Source organism: Elephas maximus, chromosome 15 (assembly GCF_024166365.1).
Source record: "Elephas maximus indicus isolate mEleMax1 chromosome 15, mEleMax1 primary haplotype, whole genome shotgun sequence".
NCBI classification, from domain to species: domain Eukaryota; kingdom Metazoa; phylum Chordata; class Mammalia; order Proboscidea; family Elephantidae; genus Elephas; species Elephas maximus.
Window position 1 is genome coordinate 56,773,786 of NC_064833.1, and position 26,570 is coordinate 56,800,355.

At 37.9% G+C, this 26,570-nt stretch overlaps 1 protein-coding gene across 1 annotated transcript in view; it reads right to left on the minus strand.

The window, feature by feature from the left end:
* Nucleotides 1-26,570, minus strand: part of RALYL (RALY RNA binding protein like) — a 441,360-nt gene that overhangs the window by 114,024 nt on the left and 300,766 nt on the right. Inside the window, exon 3 of the mRNA XM_049854428.1 lies at nucleotides 5,101-5,133. Within this exon, the coding sequence (XP_049710385.1) occupies nucleotides 5,101-5,133 (33 nt within the window). The remainder of the gene's footprint in view (nucleotides 1-5,100; nucleotides 5,134-26,570) is intronic.

Below are 26,570 nucleotides of genomic sequence, written 5' to 3' on the forward strand. Positions count from 1 at the left end.
GGGCTCTTAAAGCAGGTGGCTAATAGCATAAAGGTATTTTTTATATAGCTTCTGTTACTAAATAGGTCTTGAAAAAAATCTGGATAAAAGTAAAAGGGTGTGAAATATTCTTTATCTTAATAAGAATGTCAAGGTTTAATAAAGTTTGCATAATAACTGCAGATGTTTATTGTGGATTCAAACTCGGTTTCAGTGTTGGAAAGGAAAGTGGAAAATGTCCCTCCAAGGACAATTATTTAGCAAAATATAGTTGTTAGCAGTTACATAAGTGTCAGTTTTAGATGCAGGGAGAACTTTGCTCCCCAACCGTGCTCACTCCCCCTTGTTTGGACTTAGTGGTAGAATAACTCTGGTACATTTTAGGGGGTTCAGGAGATTCGGAGTCAGCTGGGCCATGATCTGTGCACTCATCGAACCACTGCCTCAGTAGAAACAGTTTTGGTATTTTTATCCGTGATATGTTCTTGAAGGTTCCCAGCTGGGAAATAATATATTCTGAGGTATAGCTCTATAGTTTTTAAATTATTCTGTGATACATTGAAAAAAGTCTGAAAAAAACATATTTTATCCATATTATAATCATCCTCATAATAAATCTACTCATGCAAAAATTCATCAACTAAAAAATTTATATGAACCCTAGTTTCAACTTGAAATATACCCAATATATATTAAAAGTCTTCTTTTAAAAATGTCAACTTCATGCCAAGGAGGTAAAGAGAGATAATTCACATGAAAACTTTCATTTACTGCCACGAGTATATTTTACAAGTGGCTCAGTGTCTGCAAAGTGTCAGGAGTCACAGTGCTCGTACTTGAAGAGAACTCACGCATTGTCCTGACACGCATGTGAGTCTCTGAGTCTCGGACCACAAATGAATAGAAATTTAGTCTCCCCCTCATCTGTATTTCCCATTCAAAATCTGTAAAAGAGCTTTTTCAAGGCAAGACTGGTTTTAAGTTAAGATTTATAACTCAGAATCTTAACTGAGATCATCACTTCGCTACTGTTCACTTTTCTAAAGGCAAACTTGATGCTTGTTTTATCGTCATCTGTTTCCAAAATCAGAATCTACCTGATGCCACATAAAAGGAAGTATTTGCTGCAGAGTTTTATGAATTACCCTAAATGTATAATGCTTCCAAGACGATCGGAATCTATCAGTCCTTCAGTGCACATTTAGCACCTAAAATTAAGCCGACACTAAAAAATAAGCTTGCTTCATTTGTTATTTTTTAATGAATGACATGTGTGTAAGTAAATGCCAAAAACCTTGGAACACATATTTGTTTTAAATAAGGTAAAGCATGAACGTCAAGGCTCGGTTGTTTAAGGTTGACTTGCGTTCCTGTTTTCTAGCTTGGACCCTTGAAATGAAGGATGGTAGAGCTTTTCATTGAGTCCACATGGCCAGTTTATTTTTAACTGTGCACTGTCTCAGTCCTTTATTTCAAAATGTGGCTTCCAGGATTATGTCCTAAATTCACTATAAAAAGATTAACTAAAAGATTAGTTTTAATTCAGCTGATTCATTCAATAACCATGCTATATACCATACACTAGGGGCTAGATGATGAATAAGACATTTCTTCTTTGAACTTCCTAACAGAATAAAGCAAATCACATGGAGTATTATTTAATTACACTTGTGAAAACTGGTGGCAAATAAAGACACAGACTGCAATGACAGCATATAGCAGGGGGACCCCCAAAATTGTTTGTGACTTTCATTCAGATGGGCTTCTAAGAAAATTGGAATATCTGTGTTATTGTCAGAATAGAGCCACAGATGGCGGGTCACAATATTAGGTAAGTGAGATGGGCAAGAATTTAAATATAATCCCAGTTTAGGTCTAGGACAATAGCAGAATGGGTTTTTATGCAGCTTAGCACAGGCATTTTCTCCTGGCAAACCATGGAGACCTCTGTGGTGGCATATCTTCTGGGACTTTTGAATATGGCCTTGTCCCTGATGGGTGAACTCCAAGACAGTTCTAAATCAACGTGGCTGTGTCTACCACATTCATCCAAAATAAGAAGGGTCTGTAGAAAGTTATATTTAAAAGATTTTCTGAAGAGATTCCAGTGACCATACAACCTGTGTATGTGTGTGCAAGAAGGGTAGGGGAGGATGGAAGTGTGTGTGGTGTCGCGGTGTCAGCGATGGTTCCTAGACCTGGTTGGTACCAGAATCACCTGGATAGCTTTGGAAAACACCGCATCTGTTGACCTACCTCGAGAAACAGAATTAGACTTTCTGGGACTGACTTTCATGCCTTATGCCAGGTTATGGTTTTTTTTTTTTTTTCCCCTTATGACATTATTTCATTACTCATTTCATGTTGCATATGAAAGGAAGTTCCTCTCATATCAACATATAGTGGAAGACAAGGCATTTGAGATTTTGCTCAACTTCCTTTCACAATTACCTGATCTTTCTCAGTAAGCACATACTGTCCTGTGTTATAACTTTCACAAGCTGTATTCATTGGTATATTCAGATTCAGTTTTTGTTGTGACAGTTTTTAATTTTATTTCATAATTACCACAGCACATATATCACGGGAAAAATTTGGCTCCCTAATTTATATTGAGATGCACATTAAAAATGTAACAATATTTCTTTCCCTTTTTAAAATTCAAATAACAATTATCAGAGCTCGATATTAAAATATTAAACAATATCTGCACTTAACTTACTTGATAGCTCATTCCGTTCACAATTTGTATTTTTCTTTCTCCATTATAAAAGCTTCTTTTGGTTACCACACATAACTATACAAACGGAGCTTTATTCTCAGAATTATTTCAGAGCTCTCTGACTGACCTTTTAGAGCATTATGAATGAATATATGACAAGAACAGTAATAATAGCTTAAATTTGTGAGCAATTACTAATATGTGCCAAGAGTATGCTAAATGCTTGGTCAAAATGATCTCATTTAATCAGCATTTCACAAATAAGGAAATGAAAGCTTAAAAGTTAAGTAACTGCCTAAGCTAACACAACTAGCTTGTAAGTGTCAGAGCCTATGACGATGAACACAACTTCCAGAAGTACACATTAACAAGTACTTTAAGACACTGACAGGTAATGGATTGTGGTATGGAATATTTAGCACGGATATATTTATTAATACAATTCATACTTTTTTACTGAATACAGAATTACAATTAATGTAGGTGAAGTGTACACAGTCTTAGACAAACACAATGCTAGAGTGTCAACTTAGACCATAGCCATGTATTTATTCCCTTTGCCAAGTGACTGTGAATAAAACATCATAAATCTGAATTGTTGACGGTAGGCCGCCTAGTGCCTGTTGGGTGCCTGTAGGCTCATATGTTTACTATAATCCCATTTTCTGACTGAACAGGGTCAGGAGAGAGATTCATACTCACTTTTGGACAATTTTATCTAAAATAATTTTCTTGGAGGGGATGGAAAATTTAGCTATGAGCTAACATATTCAGTCAGCAGAACCGTTTGGGTTGCATGCTTCATTCACTTTTCTTTTAAGATATATTCTAAGGAACAGCAAGGTCTTCTTAGCCAGTGCCATGCCAGATTTCCCATTTTGAGCATTTGCTTAGCTATATACAGCATTCTTTTTAAAAAACTTTTTCTCAGTCCTCTAATGCTGGGTGTTAAACGACTGATGAGTTTAAAATGAAGATCACTTAGGGTCTGCCCTTGGAAAACAGAGGTGTTCAATAAAAAATGAATCTATCCCAAAGTAGTCAGCAAGGACAGGAAACGCCGCAGAGAAACTGCACTAAGTGAGGCATGAAGAAAAGCTATTTCAGCTCTCTTGACCTGAGGGCAGGACACATACGCAATCAAAATAAAAGATTTCTTTGGGCTTAGAGATTTTTAACAATAGGAGTTGATGATCAATGTAGGAAAGAAGTGTGCCCTAACAATTTTTTTGGACCAGGCCAACTTGATCTTCCATTTTTCATAAAGTCCTCCAATAGATGCATACTCCATCTTTCTCTCCCAGTTTCCCTAACAATTATTTTGATTCCAGTGATTCGAATGACTTTCCGAATGCTTTTCTGAGGAGTAGAAGGGAAGAGGGAACCAAGTTGCTCAATGAATGATTGAAATATTTAAGGGCCATGGACAAAGTAATGAAAGAAAATTGATCTGATCATTTAAAAATCTAACCCAATATCATGTTTCTGGTCATTAAGCATGAGTGTAGTGGCTGCCTTTAATGAGTGCTGTGAATTTTTTTTTCTCATTGAATACAGCAGGATTTCCTTAAGCTAGAGATCACATCTTCCAACACTTTTTGGTACTTTAACACATCAACCAAAATGCTGAGCATGCAAAAGTCCCTGAACACGGCATTTTAATATATTAGCCAAAGGACTGTTTGTTAGATAAGATAGAAACTATGCTGATTCTTACTTACTTGGCTCTAAATGTCGGAAAATAGTACATGTGTGGTTGTCAACAATATCATTATGTAAGACAGCACGAGATCCAGCAGCCCCCAATTAGGACAGGTATCTCGACTCAGAAAGATTTCCATTCTTCTTACCTAGCCTGCCTCAAGGTTCTTGGGTTTTGTGTTCAGAGAAGCAGTCAGTGTGAGGGAATTGGGGAGATAATGTGAAAAGGAAGAAAAGGAGAAAAGAGGCATGTGGATTTTTGAAGACAGATTTAGAGATGGAGGAGGAAGAAACACTGACCTAGAGCACATTGTAAGAAAACAGAGTACAAAAATTGGGTAGACAGACTAGGAAAAGGGAAGCTGTGATTCAGAGGAATTAAAAAAAACAAACAATTGGAGCATGTCTTTATAGGGTGACAATACGGATAATCACTGTTTTCTTTATTTGGGTTTTACGGCGGATCCAGTACTTCATGCACATTCATTAGCTGAATTTCTGAGGTCACGGAGCTGCCTAGGAAGCATTTTAGTTAATTCTTTATAAAACATAGATAGCAATGTTGCTGGCGAGATGATGCATGCAATGATATGTTGTGATTTTGAATATGAGGTTAAATGACTGAAAATACAATCTCATAAGACTGTATTTATTTGAGTTAAATAATTGATGTTTAAAATATGTAGACATCTACTCACCCAACAGACAGGAAGGGCTCCTTTGAGTCAAGTCTATGAAAAAACATTAAAAATTTATTTTAAAATAATAATATGCTGTACATTCCAAAATTGCTTGTACATGACTCTGACAGAATTATTACACTTGTTTGGATGAAAATGCATAATTTGCCACCAGTCAAAAGCTATAAATAATATATTAAGACCTAATCTATACTAATTTAAATTCTGGCTGGATTAATGCCGAGGCTAAATAAAATGGGAGCGCCGTGGAGTGGGACCGCAATATTTAAATGATGCATTAAGATAATAATAGTGTTAGCTTAATTTTGATTTGCACTCTTTCGATCTATTTATTTTCATTATTCATGGTAATTTGTAGAAGTTTCAGTATAATAGCTATTTGTGGTTGTTGGGATAGTAAAGAAATTTATAACGTACTTGGTTACATCTTGACTGAGTAATTTATTTCCAGTGTAAATATTCTGTAATGAAGAAGGAGGCAGCATGCCATTCATTCAGAGTCATTTACAAGTAGCCACACCTCTTGGAGGTGGGTGTCAGGTCACAGATTAGGGACATCCTATCTCCTTTGTGTCTCCTAAAAACCTGGGTATTTTCTGTACCCGCTAGCATGCCAAGAGGGAATTCTAATCACGAAGTCTCTGGTTAATTGTGCCACCTTGAGCAAGTGACTAACGTTTTCTGAAGCTTATTTTTCTCACCTCTAAAATGAGCTAGGATGGTTTCCAGCTAATTTTCTGATTTCATGAATTATCTGTATATATTTTGCAAAAGGTAAATCAGTATTCAGCTCTATATATAACCTACTTAATAATCAAGGAGACTAGTTGGTAGGTGTACATTGGCAATTCTGTTTTTGAATAGGTTTCTGAACATTTGATTGTGGTTTTTTTGTCCCCACCACTCCCATCCCCACCCCAGTTGCATGGAGTTGACTCTGCCTCCTGGCAACCCCACGTGTGTCACCCCCCTATGTGTGTCAGGATAGAACTGGACTCCATTGCATTTTCCATGGCTGATTTTTTGGAAATAGATCACCAGGCCTTTCTTCTGAGGCACCTCTGGGTGGACTTGAACCTCCAACCTTTCAGATAACAGTCTACTGCATTAACCATTTGCACCACTCAGATACTTCAATTTTGGGTTCGATATAGGCAAATATTGAAGAAATTTTTATCTAAATCCTGGTGTTTAAGGTTTTTAAGAAGCTTTCATGTTTTATTTAAAATCTTTTAATTATACATAAATAGCTTTAGGAAAATGGTAGGAAATGTAATTCTGCAACTTTTACTGAACATTGGCTGACTACTTTTACCTATTGAAGTGAAAAACTGAAAGCACTGTTCTAGAATTAGGGTAGGAAACTTTTTATAACAATCTAAACAAAAAAGGCAATAATGGCTTTGAATTTTATTTCAAAATAGCTTACTAAGAATACTCCTTGATGCATTTATGGACAGAGCTGACATGAGTCTCTCCCACATGCTCACGGCGGCTTTGGGTAAGCAATCGTAGCAGGAAGGAGACACTTTCAGGGATCAAGTGCCCTCTCAATGACTGCACAGCTCCAGGCAGGGAAGAAGCAGGTCAGACCTTTTCTGAATTCCAGTATTGTTCCGCGTCTCTACCTCCATGTAATTTATTTGCTACCTTGGGTTTGTTTGTTTTTCCCATACATTTGTGATATGGATAAGCAAACAGATCTAGAGGGAAAAGGGTTGAAGATAAAAAATGAAGTGTGCTTGGATATGCTTGCTTTAAAAGATATGATCAGTATCAGGTGATCAAAAGGAAATTCACTTAAAGAAATTAGAGGGTTTCCGTATTATATGAAACAAAACCCTACGGAGCAGTTCTACTCTCTGATACATGGGGTTGCTATGAGTTAGAACTGACTCCATGGCAAGAGGTTTGGTTTTGGTTTTAAATTGTATGAAAGGTCTGTAGGTGGCACAAATGGTTTGACCTCAACTAGCAATCTAAAGATTAGCGGTTTGAGCTCAACCAGAAGCACCACAGAAGAAAGGCCTGGTGATCTGCTTTCATAAAGATTAAAAAAAAACAAAAAAAGATTACAGCCAAGACAACCCAATGGAGCAGCTCTACTTTGTAACACACGGGGCTGCCATGAGTTGGAATGCACTCAAGGGCGACAGGTTCAGCTTTGGTTTTATATTACATGCTGTAGAGGTCTATTTCCTTATTTGGACTACTGACATCGTGATAATACCACTTCTCTCTTATTGCCATCTAATAAGGCTTGAAAAATAGTTAACGTGTGGACACTAATGGGTTCCATTCTCTCTGTACTTGTCAATAATTTTAGCCTAATATTTATCAGATTTTAGCATATTTGTGTGATTTGCTTGCATGAAGTGATACCTTCCAGCCTTCTAGTTCCACACTTCTTACTCCCTTACACCATCCCTCTTGCCTCTCACTCCTGTGTGTCTCTTAGTGGGATGGAATAATATAGAGTATTCCAAAACATTTTATATCTGACTCGTCTCTCTTCTTCACCCTTTGTATCTCACTTAGCAAGTCCTGTTCATTCTTTCTATTGATGACTTTCATATCTGCCTCTCCCATTCCATTCCTGGGCTATTTCTCATTACTTACCCCTACCTCATCTGTCTCTCCAAGTACAGAGTCTTTGTTCCGAGTTGCTCCAACCTGAAGCACTGCTACCACACTAAGCTTCCTCCAATGCTGCCATGCCACTCTGTTTGTTTAAGTACTACATGGTACCACTTTGCTTATGGGTACCATAAACAACTTGAATAAAAGCAAGGCACAATTTGCCTGTCCTGGTGCAATTATCAAAATGATAAGCTAAGAATTTGCTTGAAGTAGTATTTATTGATTGATTTTTTTTTTCTTTAGCTAAAGGCTTCAGACAGGCAGCTAGCTGTTGGATTGGAGCATATAGGGATATATGTGGCCTCACGACCCCAGTGGCTATTATGGTTAATCTGACTGGTTAGTTGCCCCCTTCTCCTCTCACCACTTCGACTGTCTCCTTTCCAATGCTCAGTAGAAGATTTCAGAGGAGAATTCAACGTTTTCAAAATGACATCAGATTGAGAGTTCTGACTAACGTTCTATAAATTTGGGGTTGACAAATTCCTGTAGGTCAAATCCTGCTTGCCGTCTCTTTTTGTACAAACTCACAAATGGTTTTTACATTTTTCCATGGTTGAAGAAAATCGAAGGAATAATATTTCATGATGTGTGAAATGATGTGAAATTTAAATTTCAGTATCCATAAATAAAGTTTTATTGGCACACAGCCATGCTCATTTATTTGCGTATTGTCCAAGGCTGCTCTTGTACTATAACAAGTTAAGTAGTTGTGACAGAGACTGTGTGTCCACAATCTTAAAATATTTACTACATGGTCTTTATAGAAAAAACATGCCAATGCATGAAACACAATTATATAGTTGGAAGGAATTGGAGACAACGTCTCAAAATAGACACTCTCTATTTTTAATATCTAAAAAGATATTCTCTTAATCGGGATCATTTGAATCTTTCTCTACCCCACAAATTCAGCCTCTGCCCCTACTGACAGATTAAGTCCCTAAAAATGCTGCTTTCATATCACCGTCTTTCTTGACAATTTCAATAACTATAGGACAGTGCCCAAATATTTTAACTTGTTATTTGAAAGCTCTTCACAAACATGCCCCATACCATCTTTCCATATTATTCTTCCCACTTTTCTTACTAAATCTTTATTCCAGGAAACTTAATTTTTTTTCAACCATATGAAAATGTAAAAGCCATTCTTAGCTTGTGGGTTGTACAGAAACAGGTGGTGAGCAGGATTTGGCCTGCAGGCCAGAGTTTGCCAATCCCTGGTTGATGACCAAACTATTTATTGCCCAAACACTCCAGTTTAGCTTTGCTTTGGTGCCTTTGAATGCTCTATTTCTATGCTTAAAAGGTTGTTCTTCCTTCTTTTATCTATGCAAGATCTATTTATCTTTCAAATTCAGCTCAATCTAATCTCCTTGATAAAGCCAATACTGATGGCTTCATCTTACAGGGCCTCGCCTATCTCTGAACTTCTAATACTTATTGTCTCCATTGTTATGATATATTCCAAAGATAATACCTCTGTATTAAAAGACTAACTTAGAGTTTCATTAAAATTGGAAAGGTTATTAAACTTGTATCTCTGCTTAGACAAGAGGCTCCCAATAGTTCCGTGTTAAGCCTTCTGATGGACACAGGTGGGAGGTGGTTGCTGATGCTCTCTGAACCCAGCAGAAAGGAAAGACCATTGCTCACTAGCCATTCTAAGTTACTGAGGACAAGTCCTAGATACCATGCCTCCCAAGTATTTCCCATGGTAAAGTAGGGCAGGAATTCTTGGTGGGGAGCCATCATCAGACCCTTCTACCCCATGCCTCATCCTCAAAGTGATGACATGCTGCAGAAGAAAGTGGCAATCAGTTCATACATATACTGAATGATGCTCTACTTTGTTAACCAACTGCTCAGTCATGGTTCATCTCATGCAGTCAACTTCTCTAGCCTTCAGATAATTCATAGATTCATCCTAACCTCATTTTTATCATTAATAATATAGAAAACATCATCGCCAACCCAAGGGACTGTTGTGAAGAATATGAGATTATGTATTTAGAGCAACTGGCACCGTTCCTGGTACAGAGGGAACTTGATGGCCATGACTATGCACAAGAGAGATTGTTAACTCTAATGGCTACAATTGTTTGCATATATGGAAAGCTCTTTTAGTAATTTTAGTTCTGAAACCTGGAAATAAAACATAAAGAAAAAAAAAAAAAACTACCAAGAGAAATATCTTTTTGGAGAAATAGATGATTACATTGGGTTATATGCCCAGAGACAACTTTTCTGAGATTTTTTAAAATAAGGTAATTGTTTTGTGAAGAAAGGAATTGATTTTATCTTTCTCAAAATTTACTTTCCACATGAAATAGGCAAATAGAAAAATCAGGTAAGGAATTAAGAGGAGAATTAAGATAAACCACAGCCTTCAGAAAAATAAGGTCCAGTAGAGAAATAAAATAAAATACCAAATGAAGGTCAATATTTGGGCTAAAAGAAATTACTATTATTTTTAAAAAATTTAACAAAGATTAAATTGTATTTACTAAGGACTAGGAATTTTCTTTTTTACTCAAATGCTTTATAAATATTGATTTATTTGAGCATCATGATACTGCCTGAGGTAGTTGCTATTATTATTATTCCCATTTTAATGATGAGGAAACTTACACGTAGAGGTGTTAAGTAACTTGCCCAAGGTCACATAGCTAATAAATGATTGAGATAGCATTTGAATTTAAGCATTCTGTCTCTAAAGTTCACGCCCTTGTACCTCACATGTTCTGCTGTCTCTAATCTAGTTTGTTTTGTTTACATGTGCCTCATGGCACTATCACATTTCCCTTCTTTATAGTTTCTGGGTTCTACTGAGAAATCTCAACCACTCACTTGTTTCAAATGTCATCTACAGGCTAGAGATTTTGAAATTTATATCTATAGCATCATTATACATTTTGACCTGTCACTATAGTTGCCCAATGGACATCTTCATTGTAGGTTTCTCTAGCTTAGTCTCAAACTAAATCCATTGTCTTATATAAGAGCTTCCAAAACCCAGGTGTTTGACATATGAGAGACTTCTGCCCAAGGTGCAGGCTGAACTCCATCTTGTTTTAAAAATTCTACTTTAACCAATGTCATACAACAAATGAGAAACTAGTTTGTTCTGTAAACCATCATCTAATGTTCAGTTAAAAAAAATACTACTTTAGGCTGCTTTACTTCTGCTTATCATTAACTTTGAGAGAAGTGCCTCATAGACATTGTTTTTGGACATGTTTGCAGAGGGGCTTGAAAAGTAGTATAGCGTAAACTAGATGAAAAGAAGGAATTGTTTTCTCAGTAGGCTGTAACAGCAAAGATGGCATTAATGATTATTTTGGGAATTTTCCAGGAAAGGGTTTTGCAAATGTTTGCAAAAGCTAAGAGACCATATTAAAAAAACAGATTGTAAGTCTTTTACTCAAAAGGTCAGTTAGTGAAATTTTGGCTGTGTGAGGGCACTCTAAAACTGAGATGCTTGGTGTGATAAAAAAATGACTGTCCTATGTCTAAATCTAAGCTCTATTGTTGAATTAAGCTTGTCCAAATTCTCCTTTCTGCCTTCCTTACAATAAAGCCTGTGATTTAGAGCAGCAACTTTGAAACTTTGGACCACCCTTAGCAAACAATGGAGGGGACAAGAATGTGATTGTTAGAAAATGTCTGTTAGTATATGTTTGTCAAGGTGGTCTCAGAAGAATGCCTGCACAGCAGACCCCAGGAAGAATATACATATAGCCTACTAAGTTGACTCCAAGAAATCTATGTTAGGAAATAAATCAGCTAACTCTGTAAAATTTCAACCTATTGTTGTTTTGTAGCCATGTGTAATCCCAAAGCCCCCATGATTGTAGCCAGGTATTCCTTTCCCCACTTGTCTGAATAAAAAGCTCACTTCTTCAGAATGTCAGAGTGCCTTGGAGAATCCTCACTAAGTATTGCCTGATTTGAATTGCTCTATTCCTTCAATAAACTCTTTGTTTTAATTTTAACAGACTCCAGTTGTGCTCTTTAACAGTCTTCTTCCCTCAATCTGCTCTTCCTTCTTTTTCCCTAACTGAAAGGTATAGACAGCCACTCAAGTGACCAAACTAGACATCTTAGAATCATTCTCATTAACTCCTGTCCAACAATCCTTGCTTTCAGTGGATACCCACGTTCTGCTATTTCTGTTGCCAAAAGCCTTCTTTAGTCTGTTCTTATCTCCCAATTATTATTACAGTTCAAGTGATTATCAATTGTTGCGTGGACTACTAAAATAACCTCCCCAATGAGCATCATCTCCCGTATTTGTTTAGAATCTCCATATCTGCTAGCAGAATTAAGTTTCTAAACTACAAGTCTAATCATGTAATTCCCTATTATAAACCTTTGGGTGCTTCTAGTAACTATTCTCTTGAAACACACCAGGCTAAGAGTGTTTCATAACTGCTCTCATAGCACCTTGTAACATTTAACCACAGTATATCAAAAATTGCCTGTGAATTTTTCCAGCTCCCCACTAAGACTATGCACCCCTTGAAGGCAGGAACTCACTGTGTTTGAAGTACCTAGAACCACGCCTATTTTATAGGAGGCTCTCAGTAATGATTTTGTTGGATGAACTTCCCGGCTTTGTTCTCCCACATTTACTCCCATTCTTTGACCGCAAGGTGAAGACCAAACCCCTTAATGTGGCTAAAAGTTCATTCATGATTTGGTTCAGTGTACCTTCCCAGCCTCTATCTTCTACTACTTCAGTCTACAGATTTCATGCTCCACCAAATGAGTAAACTATTCAATGTCTGGATGGCATTAAGCTTTCCTACAGCCCTACTTTTCATATGCTGTGGTTTTATAGAAATGACATGACAACTTGGCTTTGGAAGACTTGTGCTTTGTCGTGAATACAATGTGCCTTACAAGGATGCTCCTCTATTAGATTCACAGACTATTGTAGTTAAAATTACTAGGTAGAAACATTGTTTATAGACATTGGATCTATTCTCTGTAGCTCTGACTACCCAGGCCCAGGCCTTTTTTTAAGATGAATGTGTCAAAGGGCTTAGAAGCATAGGTTCTGGGTCAGACTATCTTATTCTAATCCAGGCTGTACTACGTACTGGCTGCATGGCCTGGAGAAAGGAAGGCACTCTTCTTTGTGCCTCAAGGCCCTCATTTATAAAATGGGAAGTAAAAACAGACCCAACTCATAGTATTGGTGTGAGAATTAGACAAATAACTAAATATACTAGATAACTAAATAAATTAGATAAATAAATAAATAGACAGATAAATGCTGAATAAATGCTATAAAAAAAAAAAACAAACTTTGAGTCATCTGTTCCTTGTTCTTGAAATAATGAGAAGTTAACAGGGATAGGGAATCCAGCTTGGGGAATAGGTTGGTGTAGGGATTATATATTGATAAACCATGTTGGGATACGTTGGAGAATGTGCCCTGTAGCCAGCAGATGGAAATGTAAGCCTGGTGTTCAGGTGAGACATCTGGGCTGGAAACATGGACTTAGGAGTTATATTATCAATGCAGAGTTAGTATATGAAATCATAGGAGAGAATGAGAGCAGGAAGAGAAGTGTGTGGAATGAGAAGAGGATTGAGGAAAGAATATCTGGGCTCACCAACAGGTCCTAGGTGTGTAGAAGAAGCAAAGACCAGAAAGAGGCAGAAGAACTGTTTGGCCTTTGTACTAACCTGTACTGGGCACAGCACATAGCAGGTGCCCCACAAGGGTTGAGTGAGTGAGCAAACTTTTACCTAGATCTGTTTCTCCAGCCTTCAATCTGTTTTGTAGGATGAAAATGAATAAAGATTTCCCTTTGGCAATAGCTCATTTATGCTCAACCTAAGCCAGAAAGAAGCAGAAATTGAGAAAAGTTAACATTCTCAGATATAGCTCCATAAGAGTTGATTTATAGGCCAAAGCTAGTGTCAAAATCCAGAGATATTTGGAAATTAGTTTTCCAACCCATGAATGAATAAATGAATTTATTAAAGGAATGGAAGGACCTCTTTTTTTTTTTGTATACTTTTTTTCTTGAAAATTATTGATTTTCATCTGTATTTCAAAAAGTATGTTGAAAGAAAACATGGGTGAAAAAATTTATGGTAGCAAAGAACAGTGTGGCTCACTCTTATTTATCCCTACTATTCTCTAATTAATGCATACCAAAATTGTATGATTATAATAGGACTTTTTTTTTTTTTATATTATACCACAATGGAGGCCTGGTAGTGCAGTGGTTAAGAGCTCAGCCACTAACCAAAAGGCCAGCAATTTGAATTCACCAGCCGCTCCTTGGAAACCCTATGGGGCAGCTCTACTCCATCCTATAGGGTCACTATAAGTCAGAATTGACTAGATGGCAATGGGTTTGGTTTTTTGTTGTTGTTGCTGTTGTTTTTTGTTTATTTTCTCCACAAACCCTGGAAAAATCTAATAATTATCACAATAGCCTGAGTTTACTATGTACCAGGGATTGTGCTAAACCCCCTACTTCATGTAATTCTGCCAACAACTTCAGATGAAAAAACTGAAGTTCAGAAAAACAAGAACTTTGCTGAAAGTCATGCAGCTAAGTGAGAGGGTCAGAATTCAATTACAGACAGTCTGACTTTAAATTCTGTGCTCTCAGCTACTGCTGTATAAGCCAGTTGCCATAGCGTTTTCAACAGCTGATTTTTCAGAAGTAAATCGGCTGGCCTTTTTTCCAAGGTACCTCTGGGTGGACTCAAACCTCCAATCTATTGGTTCGCAGCTGAGCATGTTAACCATTTGCACCACCCAGGCACTCAGTTTCTCTACAGCCTAAGGAAAAGTAAAGAACACAACAATTGCTACACTGATAGACCACTGGTCAATCTGGCCCTGCAATGCGAGTGATGGTGTTCCCAGATTCTGTGAGCTAATGCTTAGCAAACCAATTGACTGCTATTTATGAAATAATATGACATTTTATTTTACAAATAGCTAATATATTTCTTGAGAATTGGAGGAAAGTTTGATCTTTAAAATTTAGTCTACATTTTGCCATTAATTATTTGTAATCTAAACACATCCACCTGACATTTTTATCCTTTCAAGGCCTTCTGATTTAAACAGGTTTTTTTTTTCTTCAGGGTATGTGATTAAATGTGAACAGAAGATGATGACTCTGATCAAAGGTAAGCATTTTTAGAGTCAGTCTTAGACGTCTTCCTTTACTAAATATTTTGATTATTAAAATATAGTACGATTCTACAGTATTTGTGAAAATTCATTTATTGTCAAAAGGAAAAAAACAAGAATTTTTTTTAATGTAAAAGGGACAGGGTATTCATGGGTGTGTCTAGGTAAATTCTTTCACATTCACTGTCTGTGGAACTTATTCTCTTGGCTACTTTCCTCTTAGGAGTCCTTGGGTGGTACAAACTTTAAACCTTGGTTACTAATTGAAATGTCGGTAGCTCGAACCCACTCAGACATACTTTGGGAGAAAGGCCTGGTCACAGTCTTGAAAACCCTAAGGAGAGAAGGTCTATTCTGCAACACATGGACTCGCTATGAGTTGGAATCAACTCCACAGCAACTGGTTTGTTTTTTTGGTTTTATTCTCCTCCTGTCTTCTGAAGAAGAAGAAGAAATAAAAAAGCCCATCCTTCTGTGCTGGTTGATCAGTGCATGGATGTCTAGGGTGTACCCTTCGGGCTCTTGCTGTGAGGCCCAAGAGGCTGTTAGGAAGAACAAGCTTCCTTGGTGCACCACAATGAAAAAGCACTGGCCTGAAGAGGCACCAAAGTCCTCTCCTCCATCTGCTCAAAGACGTCTGAGTTCAGCTTGAGTACGACTTGTGATTAAGAGTCTTAGGTTGCACGAGAATTCAAGATGTTGTTGCACTGACCATGAGCACACACTCACAGTGGACTCTCATTCCAGCTGGAGCCGGTTTTCCAGGTATGGCAACCTTTTGTGGAGTTCTATCAACACATGGGATCACCATGAGCTGGAATTGACTGCTTGGTAAGCGTTTTTTTTTTTTTGGTCAACCACCTCGAAAAATTTGTGGCAAAATGAGGCTCTGGGGTGAGGCTGTGATGGGAGAATCTGAGATGTCTGAGAATGGGAACAATCATTTCTTAAAAGCTTCTATGCTCTACAGCTGAGAGGCCAAATAAGTTTTAACCTTCATGTCAGCTCTGGCTAATTGATGGTGGCTGCTGGAAACAAACTGCTGACGAGAATTCTAAAATCTACTTAGGCCTCAGGGTGTAAGAGGGTTGTAATTAACCTATGTCTGCCACAAGAATAGGAAAGGAAAGGACAAGAATGCTGTCCAAATATGTATTTACAGAAGGTAAAGAAATTTGGTCAAGGCCACAAAAAGAATGAAGAGGTATAAAGTCTGCAGTGGAACCCATGTCTCTGAACACACAGTGCATATGCCAATGTGGAGAAGTAATGATGCATATTTAGTGCCCTGCCTATGATAATAGCAAATGGTTTGAAATTGATAGACAATACTCATTGCCTTCCTGTGAAGTTGGTACCATTATCATTTCTACTTTATATACAAGGAAAATGTGGCAGAGAAGGATTGAATAACTTGCCCAAGATTCTAAAGCTAGAAAGCTATAGAGCAGGATGAACACCCAGGTAGTCTGATTAAGAGCGTGACCTATTACTATTACAATATATTTGTGCCATTTTCTCACTTGATATTCACCGACCATTGAATAGCATCAAATTCACCTACAACGCAGAGGAGAGTTGGGCTCCTTCTTGCCTAAAGTGGGATTTTCCTAAAATGGATTTAATTTCTCTGGAGTAAAAAGCAGCTTAAACCCTCTATTCCCAGAGATTTATTTTTCAAGGACTTTAATGCCCAATTGAAATCTCTGCTTAGGGCTATCATCAAGCCCCTTGGTAAGCTCCATTTGCAGTTACCCCCATATGCACTGCTAACTACAGGAGCATGTTGATGGATGACTGTGGTATCAACTAAGAATTAGAGTGGCGGCTTTGACACACCATGACTTTTGCCACATTGAAAATGGAGACTGTGGGGTTTATTTCCCTTGGACAGGCTGTAATATTCTTTCATAACTCTACCTGGAGGATTGAACTGCAGCAAGAGGAGTGGAGGTGTAGTGCAAAGAAGAACGTCCTGGGAGAAAATAGCATTAACCGCTAGCAATTCTCCTGGGGACTTGAAACACTTTCCCCAACAGCTTCTGGGGAGGTAGAGTGGGAGCAGTAGATATTTGGCCAAGGTAGAGTGTAGGTCTTATTCTTGTTCCGCTGTGATTCCAGGATTAACCTCCTTGCACTGCACATTGGAAGGGAGTGCACACAACTGTGGATGTTTCCATTAAATAAAGAACAAAACAATTTTATGGAATGAGATGCTTTCAAATTTAATTATTTTCATGTGGAAAGATTTGCTCATCTGAGTTCCAAACCTATGTAGTGAAAGGAAGTAAATTTACAAAAAACTAGCAAGTGGCTGCTCAGCTGTCTCTTTCAATTGTCTTATTTAGTTGGTTGCTAATGGCTGTTAAATCCTACAGAGAACGGTGCATCTGCCAAGAGTGCAGACTGGGAAGCTGGCAATCAGTCACAGAGTAATCCAGTTTAAGATTTCAATCCTCAGTAACTGCTCTTTGCATAATTCTGATATTATTTATCTTCTTTCTCCATTTTAAGGCGAAGATATCAGAGTCAATACAATTCTGTGCAAAAGTTTTTCAATTGCCAGTCATAGTAAGTTGTGCAGAGGGCGTGTATTGCTAACTGACATGATAGATGTATTCTCTGGGGATCCCCAGTTGGTCGGATGAGCAGTTGTCTCCCCACCTCTCTTCCCACTGGCCTCTCCATTCCACACTCTTCATATATGCCCACACCCTCATGCCCTTCAGGTCCCAGGTTCAACCTCACCCTTTCCTTCTGCTCCTCTTAACTTCCACTCCTTGAAACTCATTCAGCCTATTGTCTCATATAAGCTTGGAAAACAAAAACAAAACAAACAAAATACACTCTTTGTTGTCTCTGTTTTGCTTACCTGTGTTTCTCTCCTCTACTCAGTGCCAAACTTGTCTGATAAGTTGATCTCTCTGAGTTCCTGTCATGGTAACTGCTTGGTAACTGTAAGCCCTCTCAGACCCAGCTTTATTATTACTTTTTTTTTTTTTTTTTTGCAGTTCTCTCAAAGAATTCAGTTCTGACACTTAATTTGAGAATTCAATGATCCCAACTGTTGCCTGCTAACAGAATTTTGTGAACTCATCATCCACCTGATTGTCCAATATTACCTACTCTTGAATTTTGTTGGAAGACCCACTTGACTGATGGGCTGCATTTTTGCTTCATGTTAGTGTCTCTCCAGCCCTGCAGCTATAGTTATCTTTCAAATGAGTGCTTTTATAATTTTAGGTCTCACACCTCCTGGGATGAGTTAACTGTGCAGGATTGAACCATGACCCAAAATATGACAGATACAAAGTCTTGTTTGTTCTTGTCAAGGTCTCTAATAGTCTCCACGATGCTGAGTCCAATGGTCCATTATTAGTTAACTTGAACTTCGAAGAGCCCTTGGCACAACTGATTACCTCTACCGGGAAACAATTTCTTCACTTGGTTTCATTGAACTCAGTCTATTACTTCACTAGTTGTTTCTTCTCAGTGTCCATTTCTGCTTCCTGACTTCAAATATTGGAGTGTTCTGGAGCTCAGTCCTTGGAATTCTCTTCTTTATCTTTGTTCACTCTCTTCATGTTCTCATCCAGCTTCATGGCTTTAAATACCATCTATATACTGATGTTCTCCTGCTATTCATAAGGTTTTTCACTGGCTTATACTTTTCAGATATAGACTGCCAGGTCCTTCTTCCTAGTCTTAGTATGGAAGCTCAGCTGAAACCTGTCCTCCATGGGTGACCCTGCTGGTATCTGAATACCAGTGGCATAGTTTCCAGCATCACAGCAACACGCAAGCCCCCACAGAACGACAAACTGACAGACATGTGGGGGAACTGAACAGAAGATTTCAAAGGGCGGCTCGAGAAGACAAAGTAAAGTATTATAATGACCTGTGCAAAGAGCTGGAGATGGAAAACCAAAAGGGAAGAACATGCTCGGTGTTTCTCAAACTGAAAGAACTGAAGAAAAAATTTAAGCCTCGAGTTGCAATAGTGAAGGATTCTATGGGGAAAATATTAAAAGACGCAGGAAGCATCAAAAGACAATGGAAGGAATATACAGAGTCATTATACCAAAAAGAATTAGTCTATGTTCAACCATTTCAAGAGGTAGCATAGGATTAGGAATCGATGGTACTGAAGGAAGAAGTCCAAGCTGCTCTGAAGGCATTGGCAAAAAACAAGGCTCCAGGAATTGATGGAATATCAATTGAGATGTTTAAACAAATGGATGGAGCGCTGGAGGTGCTCACTTGTATATGCCAAGAAATATGGAAGAGAGCTTCCTGGCCAACTGAGTGGAAGAGAACCATATTTATGCCTATTCCCAAGAAAGGTGATCCAACCGAATGTGGAAATTATAGAACAATATCATTAATATCACACACAAGCAAAATTTTGCTGAAGATCATTCAAAAATGGCTGCAGCAGTATATCAACAGGGAACTGCCAGAAATTCAGGCTGGTTTCAGAAGAGGACGTGGAACCAGGGATATCATCGCTGATATCAGATGGTTCCTGGCTGAAAGCAGAGAATAGCAGAGGGATGTTTACCTGTGTTTTATTAACTATGCAAAGGCATTAGACTGTGTGGATCATAACAAATTATGGGTAGCGTTGCGAAGAATGGGAATTCCAGGACACTTAATTGTGATCATGAGGAACCTGTACGTAGATCAAGAAGCAGTTGTTTGGGCAGAACAAGGGGATACTGAGTGGTTTAAAGTCAGGAAAGGTGTGTGTCGGGGTTGTATTCTTTCATCACACTTATTCAATCTGTTGAGGAAATAATCTGAGAAGCTAGACTATATGAAGAAGAACGGGGCATCAGGATTGGAGGGAGACTCATCAACAATCTGCGTTATGCAGATGACAAAACCGTGCTTGCTCAAAGTGAAGAGGACTTGAAGCACATACTAATGAAGATCAAAGACCACAGCCTTCAGTATGGCTTACACCTCAACATAAAGAAAACAAAAATCCTCACAAATGGACCAATGAGCAACATTATGATAAACGGAGAAAAGATTGAAGTTGTCAAGGATTTCATTTTACTTGAATCCACAATCAACATCCATGGAAGCAGCAGTCAAGAAATCAAAAGATTTGGGCAAATCTGCTGCAAAGGACCTCTTCAAAGGGTTGAAGAACAAAGATGTCACCCTGAAGACTAAGGTGTGCCTGACCCAAGCCATGGTATTTTCAATTGCATCATATGCATGTGAAAGCTGGACAATGAATAAGGAAGACCGAAGAAGAGTTGACACCTTTGAATTGTGGTGTTGGAGAAGAATATTGAATATACCATGGACTGCCAAAAGAACGAACAAATCTGTCTTGGAAGAAGTGCGGCCAGAATGCTCCTTAGAGGCAAGGATGGTGAGACTGCGTCTTACATACTTTGGACATGTTGTCTGGAGGGATCAGTCTCTGGAGAAGAACATCATGTTTGGCAGAGTACAGGGTCAGAGGAAAAGAGGAAGACCCTCAACAAGGTGGATTGACACAGTGGCTACAGCAATGAGCTCAAGCATGACAACTATTGTAACGATGGCGCAGGACCAGGTGGTGTTTCGTTCTGTTGTGCATATGGTCGCTATGAGTCGGAACCGACTTGATGACACCTAACAACAACAACAACATATACTGATGACTCACAAATGTACATGTCTAGCCAAATCTATATCCCTTGAGCTCCAGAGTTGTACATTCAACTGACTACTTGACATTTTCACTTAGATGTCAAACAGCCATCCCAACTTAAACATGTCCAAAAACTGAACTCTTAAACTTTACAGTCCACCTTGGCCCACTACAACTCCCATAAGTCTTCCCCATCTCATTTAACTGCAACTTAATATTTTCAGTTTCTCAGCCCAAAAAACCTTGAAAACATCTGAGGTCGATAGTCTGGTCACTGTCAATTATTTCTCTCCATCGATTAGGGGGTAGAGTCTATGTCTCCTAATCCTGAATCTGGGCTGGCCTTATGATTTGTTCTTGTGAATAGAATGTGGCAGAAATAACACCCTTGAACTGCTAACCAGGTTTTAAGAGGCAACTTCTTCTTCCCTCTGAAGTCAGTCATCATGTAAGAATTCTGACTACCCTGAAGCCAACATGCTGTGATGAAGCTTAAGTTAACCGCATGGAAAGATCATATGGAGACAGGTGTTCAGCTAGCTCCAACTGATCTCCCCAGGCCCAACTGAGGTGCTAGATACATAAGTGCACAAACCATTTTGGACCCCATGTGGGGCAGAAATGCTCAGATGAGCTAAACCTAGATTGTTGAATCATGAGAAATAATACGTTTTTAAAGCCAGTATATTTTGGGCTGGCTTCTTACCCAGTAGTAGATAATGGAACCAATATCCTTGACTCCTTTCTTTCTTTCGAAGTCCACACCTAACCTGTCAGTAATCATGTTGGCTGTACCTTCAAAATATATGCATAACATAACCACTTTTGCCCATTGCAACTCCTATCACTCTACCTGAGTCACCATAATCCCTCACCTGATTTCCCATGTCCCACCTCCAACTTTTGCAATCCCTTTTCAACATGAAGCTAAAGTGATCTTTCCAAATTTAAGTCAGGTCATGGCATTTCTTTGCTTACAATGTTTCAATGGCTCTCCATTTCATTTAGCATAAAAGCCAAAGGACTTCAGTGGTTTACTAGGTTTTTTATGATCTGGTCCCCCTGTTATCTCTCTGCCATTATCTTCTTACTTCCTCCCATTGCTTTGTTTGATTCTGCTTCAGAAACATGACCTCCTTGCCTTTCCTTAAGCATATTGGGTATGCTTCTGCTTTTGCACCTTTGTGCTGACTAGTCCCTCTATGTAGAATGCTTTTCCTCCAGGGATTACCTTGCCTGCTCATTACCTCCTCCATGTCTTTGCTCAAACATTACCTTCTCTGACCACCCTCTTTAAAATAGCAACACATCTCATATTCTGACTCCCAACCCTCCTCTCCTCGTTTTACTTTTTCTATAACACTTACATCTAACATAGGATTAGTTTAATTGCTTCTTTTTTGTTTATTATTAGTCACCTCACACTTGAATGCATGGTTAGGGATTTTTGTCTTTTGTTTACACATGTTTTCTCAGTACCCAAGAGAATGCCCAAAACAAAACTCATTGCTGTTGAGTTCATTCTGACTCATAGCGACCCTGTAGGACTGAGTAGAACTGCCCCATAGAGTGTCCAAGGCTGTTATTTTGATGGAAGTAGACTGCTACATTTTTCTCTCAAGGAGAATGCTCAGTAGGTGCTAATTAATTAATTGATGAATAAGTGATTAAATCTGTGTCCTACATTTCTTTTTCTTCTATGAGATCCACTGAGATTCTCTAATATAGGACAAATTTGGTCAGCTCCTTAGTCAACCCTGTTCAGAGAGGCTTAGAGATATGCTATCCTTCCAGGTCTAACAACTTGTGGCCCATTCAAAATTGCTGAGGTCAGAAATTGATCTCCAAGTCTTTACTGTTTCCAAACGGATCCTCAGGGATGACCCAAGTGAAGTATGGATTTTGTTCTTCATTGTGTTCTCCACCACTTTGGTCTCTCTCTAATATATGGTTCGTATCTTGGCTCCAAGGAGCCCTGATGGCACAGTGGTTAAAAGCTCTAGGCTGCTAACTGAAAGGTTGGCAGTTCAAATCCACCAGCTGCTCCATGGGAGAAAGATGTGGCAGTCTGCTTCTGTAATGATTTACAGCCTTGGAAACCCTATGGGGGAGTTCTACTCTGTCCTATAGGGTTATTCTGAGTCAGAATCTACTCGAAGGCAATGGGTTGGGTTTGGTTTGTCTTGGTTCCTAAAAAGTCCCAATGGCTGCCATTGCAAGATCCCTCATGGAGACCAACTGACTGGGTTACCCATCTACTTTACCCTGTTTTTTTCAGTCATCATCCTCAGGATTGGAGTTTCATTCTGGATCTGGGTCTACCGCCAGGGACCGACTGGCCGGCTGGATGGCAACTCTCTCCAGCCCCACTGAGTATAGACTGCCTGTCTAATACCTTCCTGACCTGACATTGTGCTTCACCTACATATAAGGCTAGACTTTCTTGCTTTTTATTTCTTCATCACTATATTAAAAAAATAATATATTTGATTTTTCAGTTAAAATGAATGCCTATATTATTTCATTCATAATATCTTTATGTTGTGTCATGAAAGTGTTTCAACTTTTCCACACTCAATTTAGTTCATATTTCCAAATACTGGTCACATAATGTTTCTTTTCTCAACCTTCTAAATAATGGGATTTGTTATATTAAGTTAGGGCAATAAAGAATAAAAAAATATGAGAATTAAAGATAGCTTTATCCGCTGGGGATTATTTTTCTAGACTAATCCGCTTTTTCTAATAGAAGTGATTAAAAATGTGCTTTGAACTATATGTTAATTAATTTTTGGTAAATCTGCTACTCATTTTCCAGAAACCCATGAACTTTCACTATTTCAAAAGGAAGAGCAGGATGAATACCTACATTCACCAAATTAATTTGTATCTTTAATCTACCAAAAAAGAATCTTCAGAAAATCAAGAAATTAGATGCTACAATATAATTTTAATTCTTCCAGAATTCTCAAAATACCAATTCTCAAAATACTTCACCCCTGAAATTGTAGGTAGTTTTAGTAAGAATAGGACTTAAGAAACCTATCACAGTTGCTGAGCAATCAAATTCAAAATGCTATTTTATACATGATTATCTGTATTTTGTAGGTCATCCTCTATTTCCTTTTTGAACTCAGCTATTAGTTGGTGTGTCACACTTAAAAAGTACATTCTGATATATTTACTCTTCTCAGACTCTTTACCATTGGTTGTCCTGTATTGATAGGGTCTCTCTGTTAAAAGTCAGGAACACATCGCCTATCTCTCTTTTTCCATTATGTTTCATGCTCTGCATACTAAGGCTGCATCCTGGGTTTTATTCTGCACTATTTGTAGGTCACGTACAGGCCCTTGCAAAGCAGCAGCTGAAGCACAAGCTGAATTACAGCTTTAAATACAATGAGGGATAGTCATTGTCATGCAGGTACCATTGTCTTGTTACTGGCTCACTAATCTGTAGTCAAGAATTGCCTTCACCACGCATTCTTGATTACCTATTTTATTGCACCACTTATGGGCTCATAAATTTTGACTTTTTCATTTTTGAAGATTAGATAACTTCAGTTGCTCTCCCCCTGCACCCTGCTCCTTGCACTTCCCTCTCCATGCAGAGCTCCTAATCCTGGATGTGACACCCACTGACTGACAGGCCACTTCCGGCACTTAGCCCTGGCAGTCACAGCTTCAGCACACAGGCTGCTGGACTGCGCTGGACTGTGAGGCTAATGTTAATGAAACTGTCCTTTTAGAAATTAAGTTCTCAAATAACCATGGTGATTATAAGAGTCTAGTTCTAAAGATGAAGTGCTGTATCTGTTTAACTGGTTTTGCCCAACACCAAAAACAATAAAACCCTCATTGTTGCCTGTGTGGGTGCTTTTGTGTTACGTTCATTAATAGCATAACAAAATAGGTCATCATCTACCACTGAAAAAATCTGATTTTTAAATATATCTCTTCTTTTGGTTATAAAATTCTTATTAATGGACGAAGCTAATACATGAGCCACGTCCTCATCTACCCTGGGACCAGAAGAACTAGATGGTGTCTGGGTAAAACTACAGATACCATTCTAATCAGGGCCACAATAGATGGACCCTGACGGAAAGAGAGAAATGAGGAACAGAATCAAATTCTTAAAAAGTCCACATTTGCTGGACCAGTTGAGACGAGAGGACACCCTGAGATTATTGCCCTGAGCTACTCTTTGAACTCTGAACCGAAACTAGCCCCTGGGATCATCTTTTAGTGAAATAACAGAGTGGCACACAAAATAAAGAATACTACCCACAAGTATGGTGCTCTACTGAAAAACCATCTCTATGAGACCGAAAGGTCAACATTTACTCTAAAGCAAAGATGAGAAGATAAGGGGGCAGGGACTAAAAACAGAACAACCAGAACACAATTAAAGAAGATGTTGACACATTGTGAAAAATGTAACTAATGTCACTGAACATTTGCACAGAAATTGTCAAATGGGAACCTAACCAAAAACACAATAAAATATTCTTAAAAAAATTCTCATTAATAAAAATTTGCATTATATATTGAAGTTACAGGAAATATTTATCCATAATGCCACTATTCAAAAACAATTACAGTTAATATTTTTCTCTATTTATTTTTATTTTTTTCTTTGCTAAGCATCATTTGTTATTTTAGATCATTTTGGTCATACTGTTCATATAATTTTGCTTTTGTTTTTCTCTGATTAAAACCTATGTCAAGATAAATATTTTATTTATGAACATCATTTGAATAATGCATGGCTGTTAATCTACACCCTTTGTTGCTTTACATTTTGGTTGAATTAGATTACTATCATAAATAAAACTGCAATGAATATCTTTAGGGTTGACATTATATATGTATAGATATATATATATATCTATACATACATAGCATTTTTTAACTGTTAAGATAATTTCCTTAAATATATGCCCAGAAATGGAATTACTTAGCCAAAGGATATGAATACTTTTAACACACTGGAGAGACTTTAAGGGAAAAAGCACTAAATGATAATGAAGCATAACTGCTTTAATTTAGCCTATGGATTAGAAAGTAAATAGCTGAATATCAGAATGTTAGAGATAGAAATAAATTAAGAAATGGTTTAACTCAACTACTGTGGTTAAAAGAGGTTGAGTTACTTGTTTATGATCACTGAGCTGGCATTGACAAGTAAGGAGGTAAAGAATTTGGTTAAAGGTCTCCTGATTTCCAATCTATTGTTAGTCTTAGAAGACTACAGTACCAAGTTCTTGTTATAATTGGAGGCAAAACCTCTACAGTAGCAACAACCATTTTTGGCTCTCTGTGAATGTTTGTTGAATGAACGACTGAATGCTATGCATTTGCAGCAGATTTTCATTTACTTTTACTATTGGTATTTTGATCTGCTGGGTCGTCATCTTACATTCTCTGTTGGTATTATTACCAATGTGGCAAAGGGGAGTAAAAAAAGAAGACCTTAAAAATACATAATTACTTTATATATTCAATCAAGCAACAGATATTTATTAAACAGCTACTATATGCCAGGCCCCGAGGATATATACATATATCATTGAACAAGACGTATATTCTGATGGGAGAAGCAAATACAATAATTAAATAACAACTCCACATTTTGATAAGTGCCTTGAAAAATGGTGATAGCCATCATGTCGGAAGAGCTGAACTCTTGAGACAAAATCAGAAAGTAACTTGATTTTAGTTTCCCAATTTCCTACAAACCAGGTTTGTGGACCTAGCTTTTCCCTGTCAAATGGATAATATCTAGAGAAAAATCAAAGTATTATTTGGTAACACAGAGCCCACTGCTCTACTACTCCATGAGATAAAAAGTGTTTCCCTTTAATAAATAAAATATGCAGTCTCATGATATTTAAATTTCAGCTTCATTTTAAGTAAAAGCTTTTCTCTTACCCCAGCATTAGGTGGGCTGCCTGACTTGGGAAAGGGGTGTGGGGTTGAATTCTTTATGTTTCCACCAAGAGT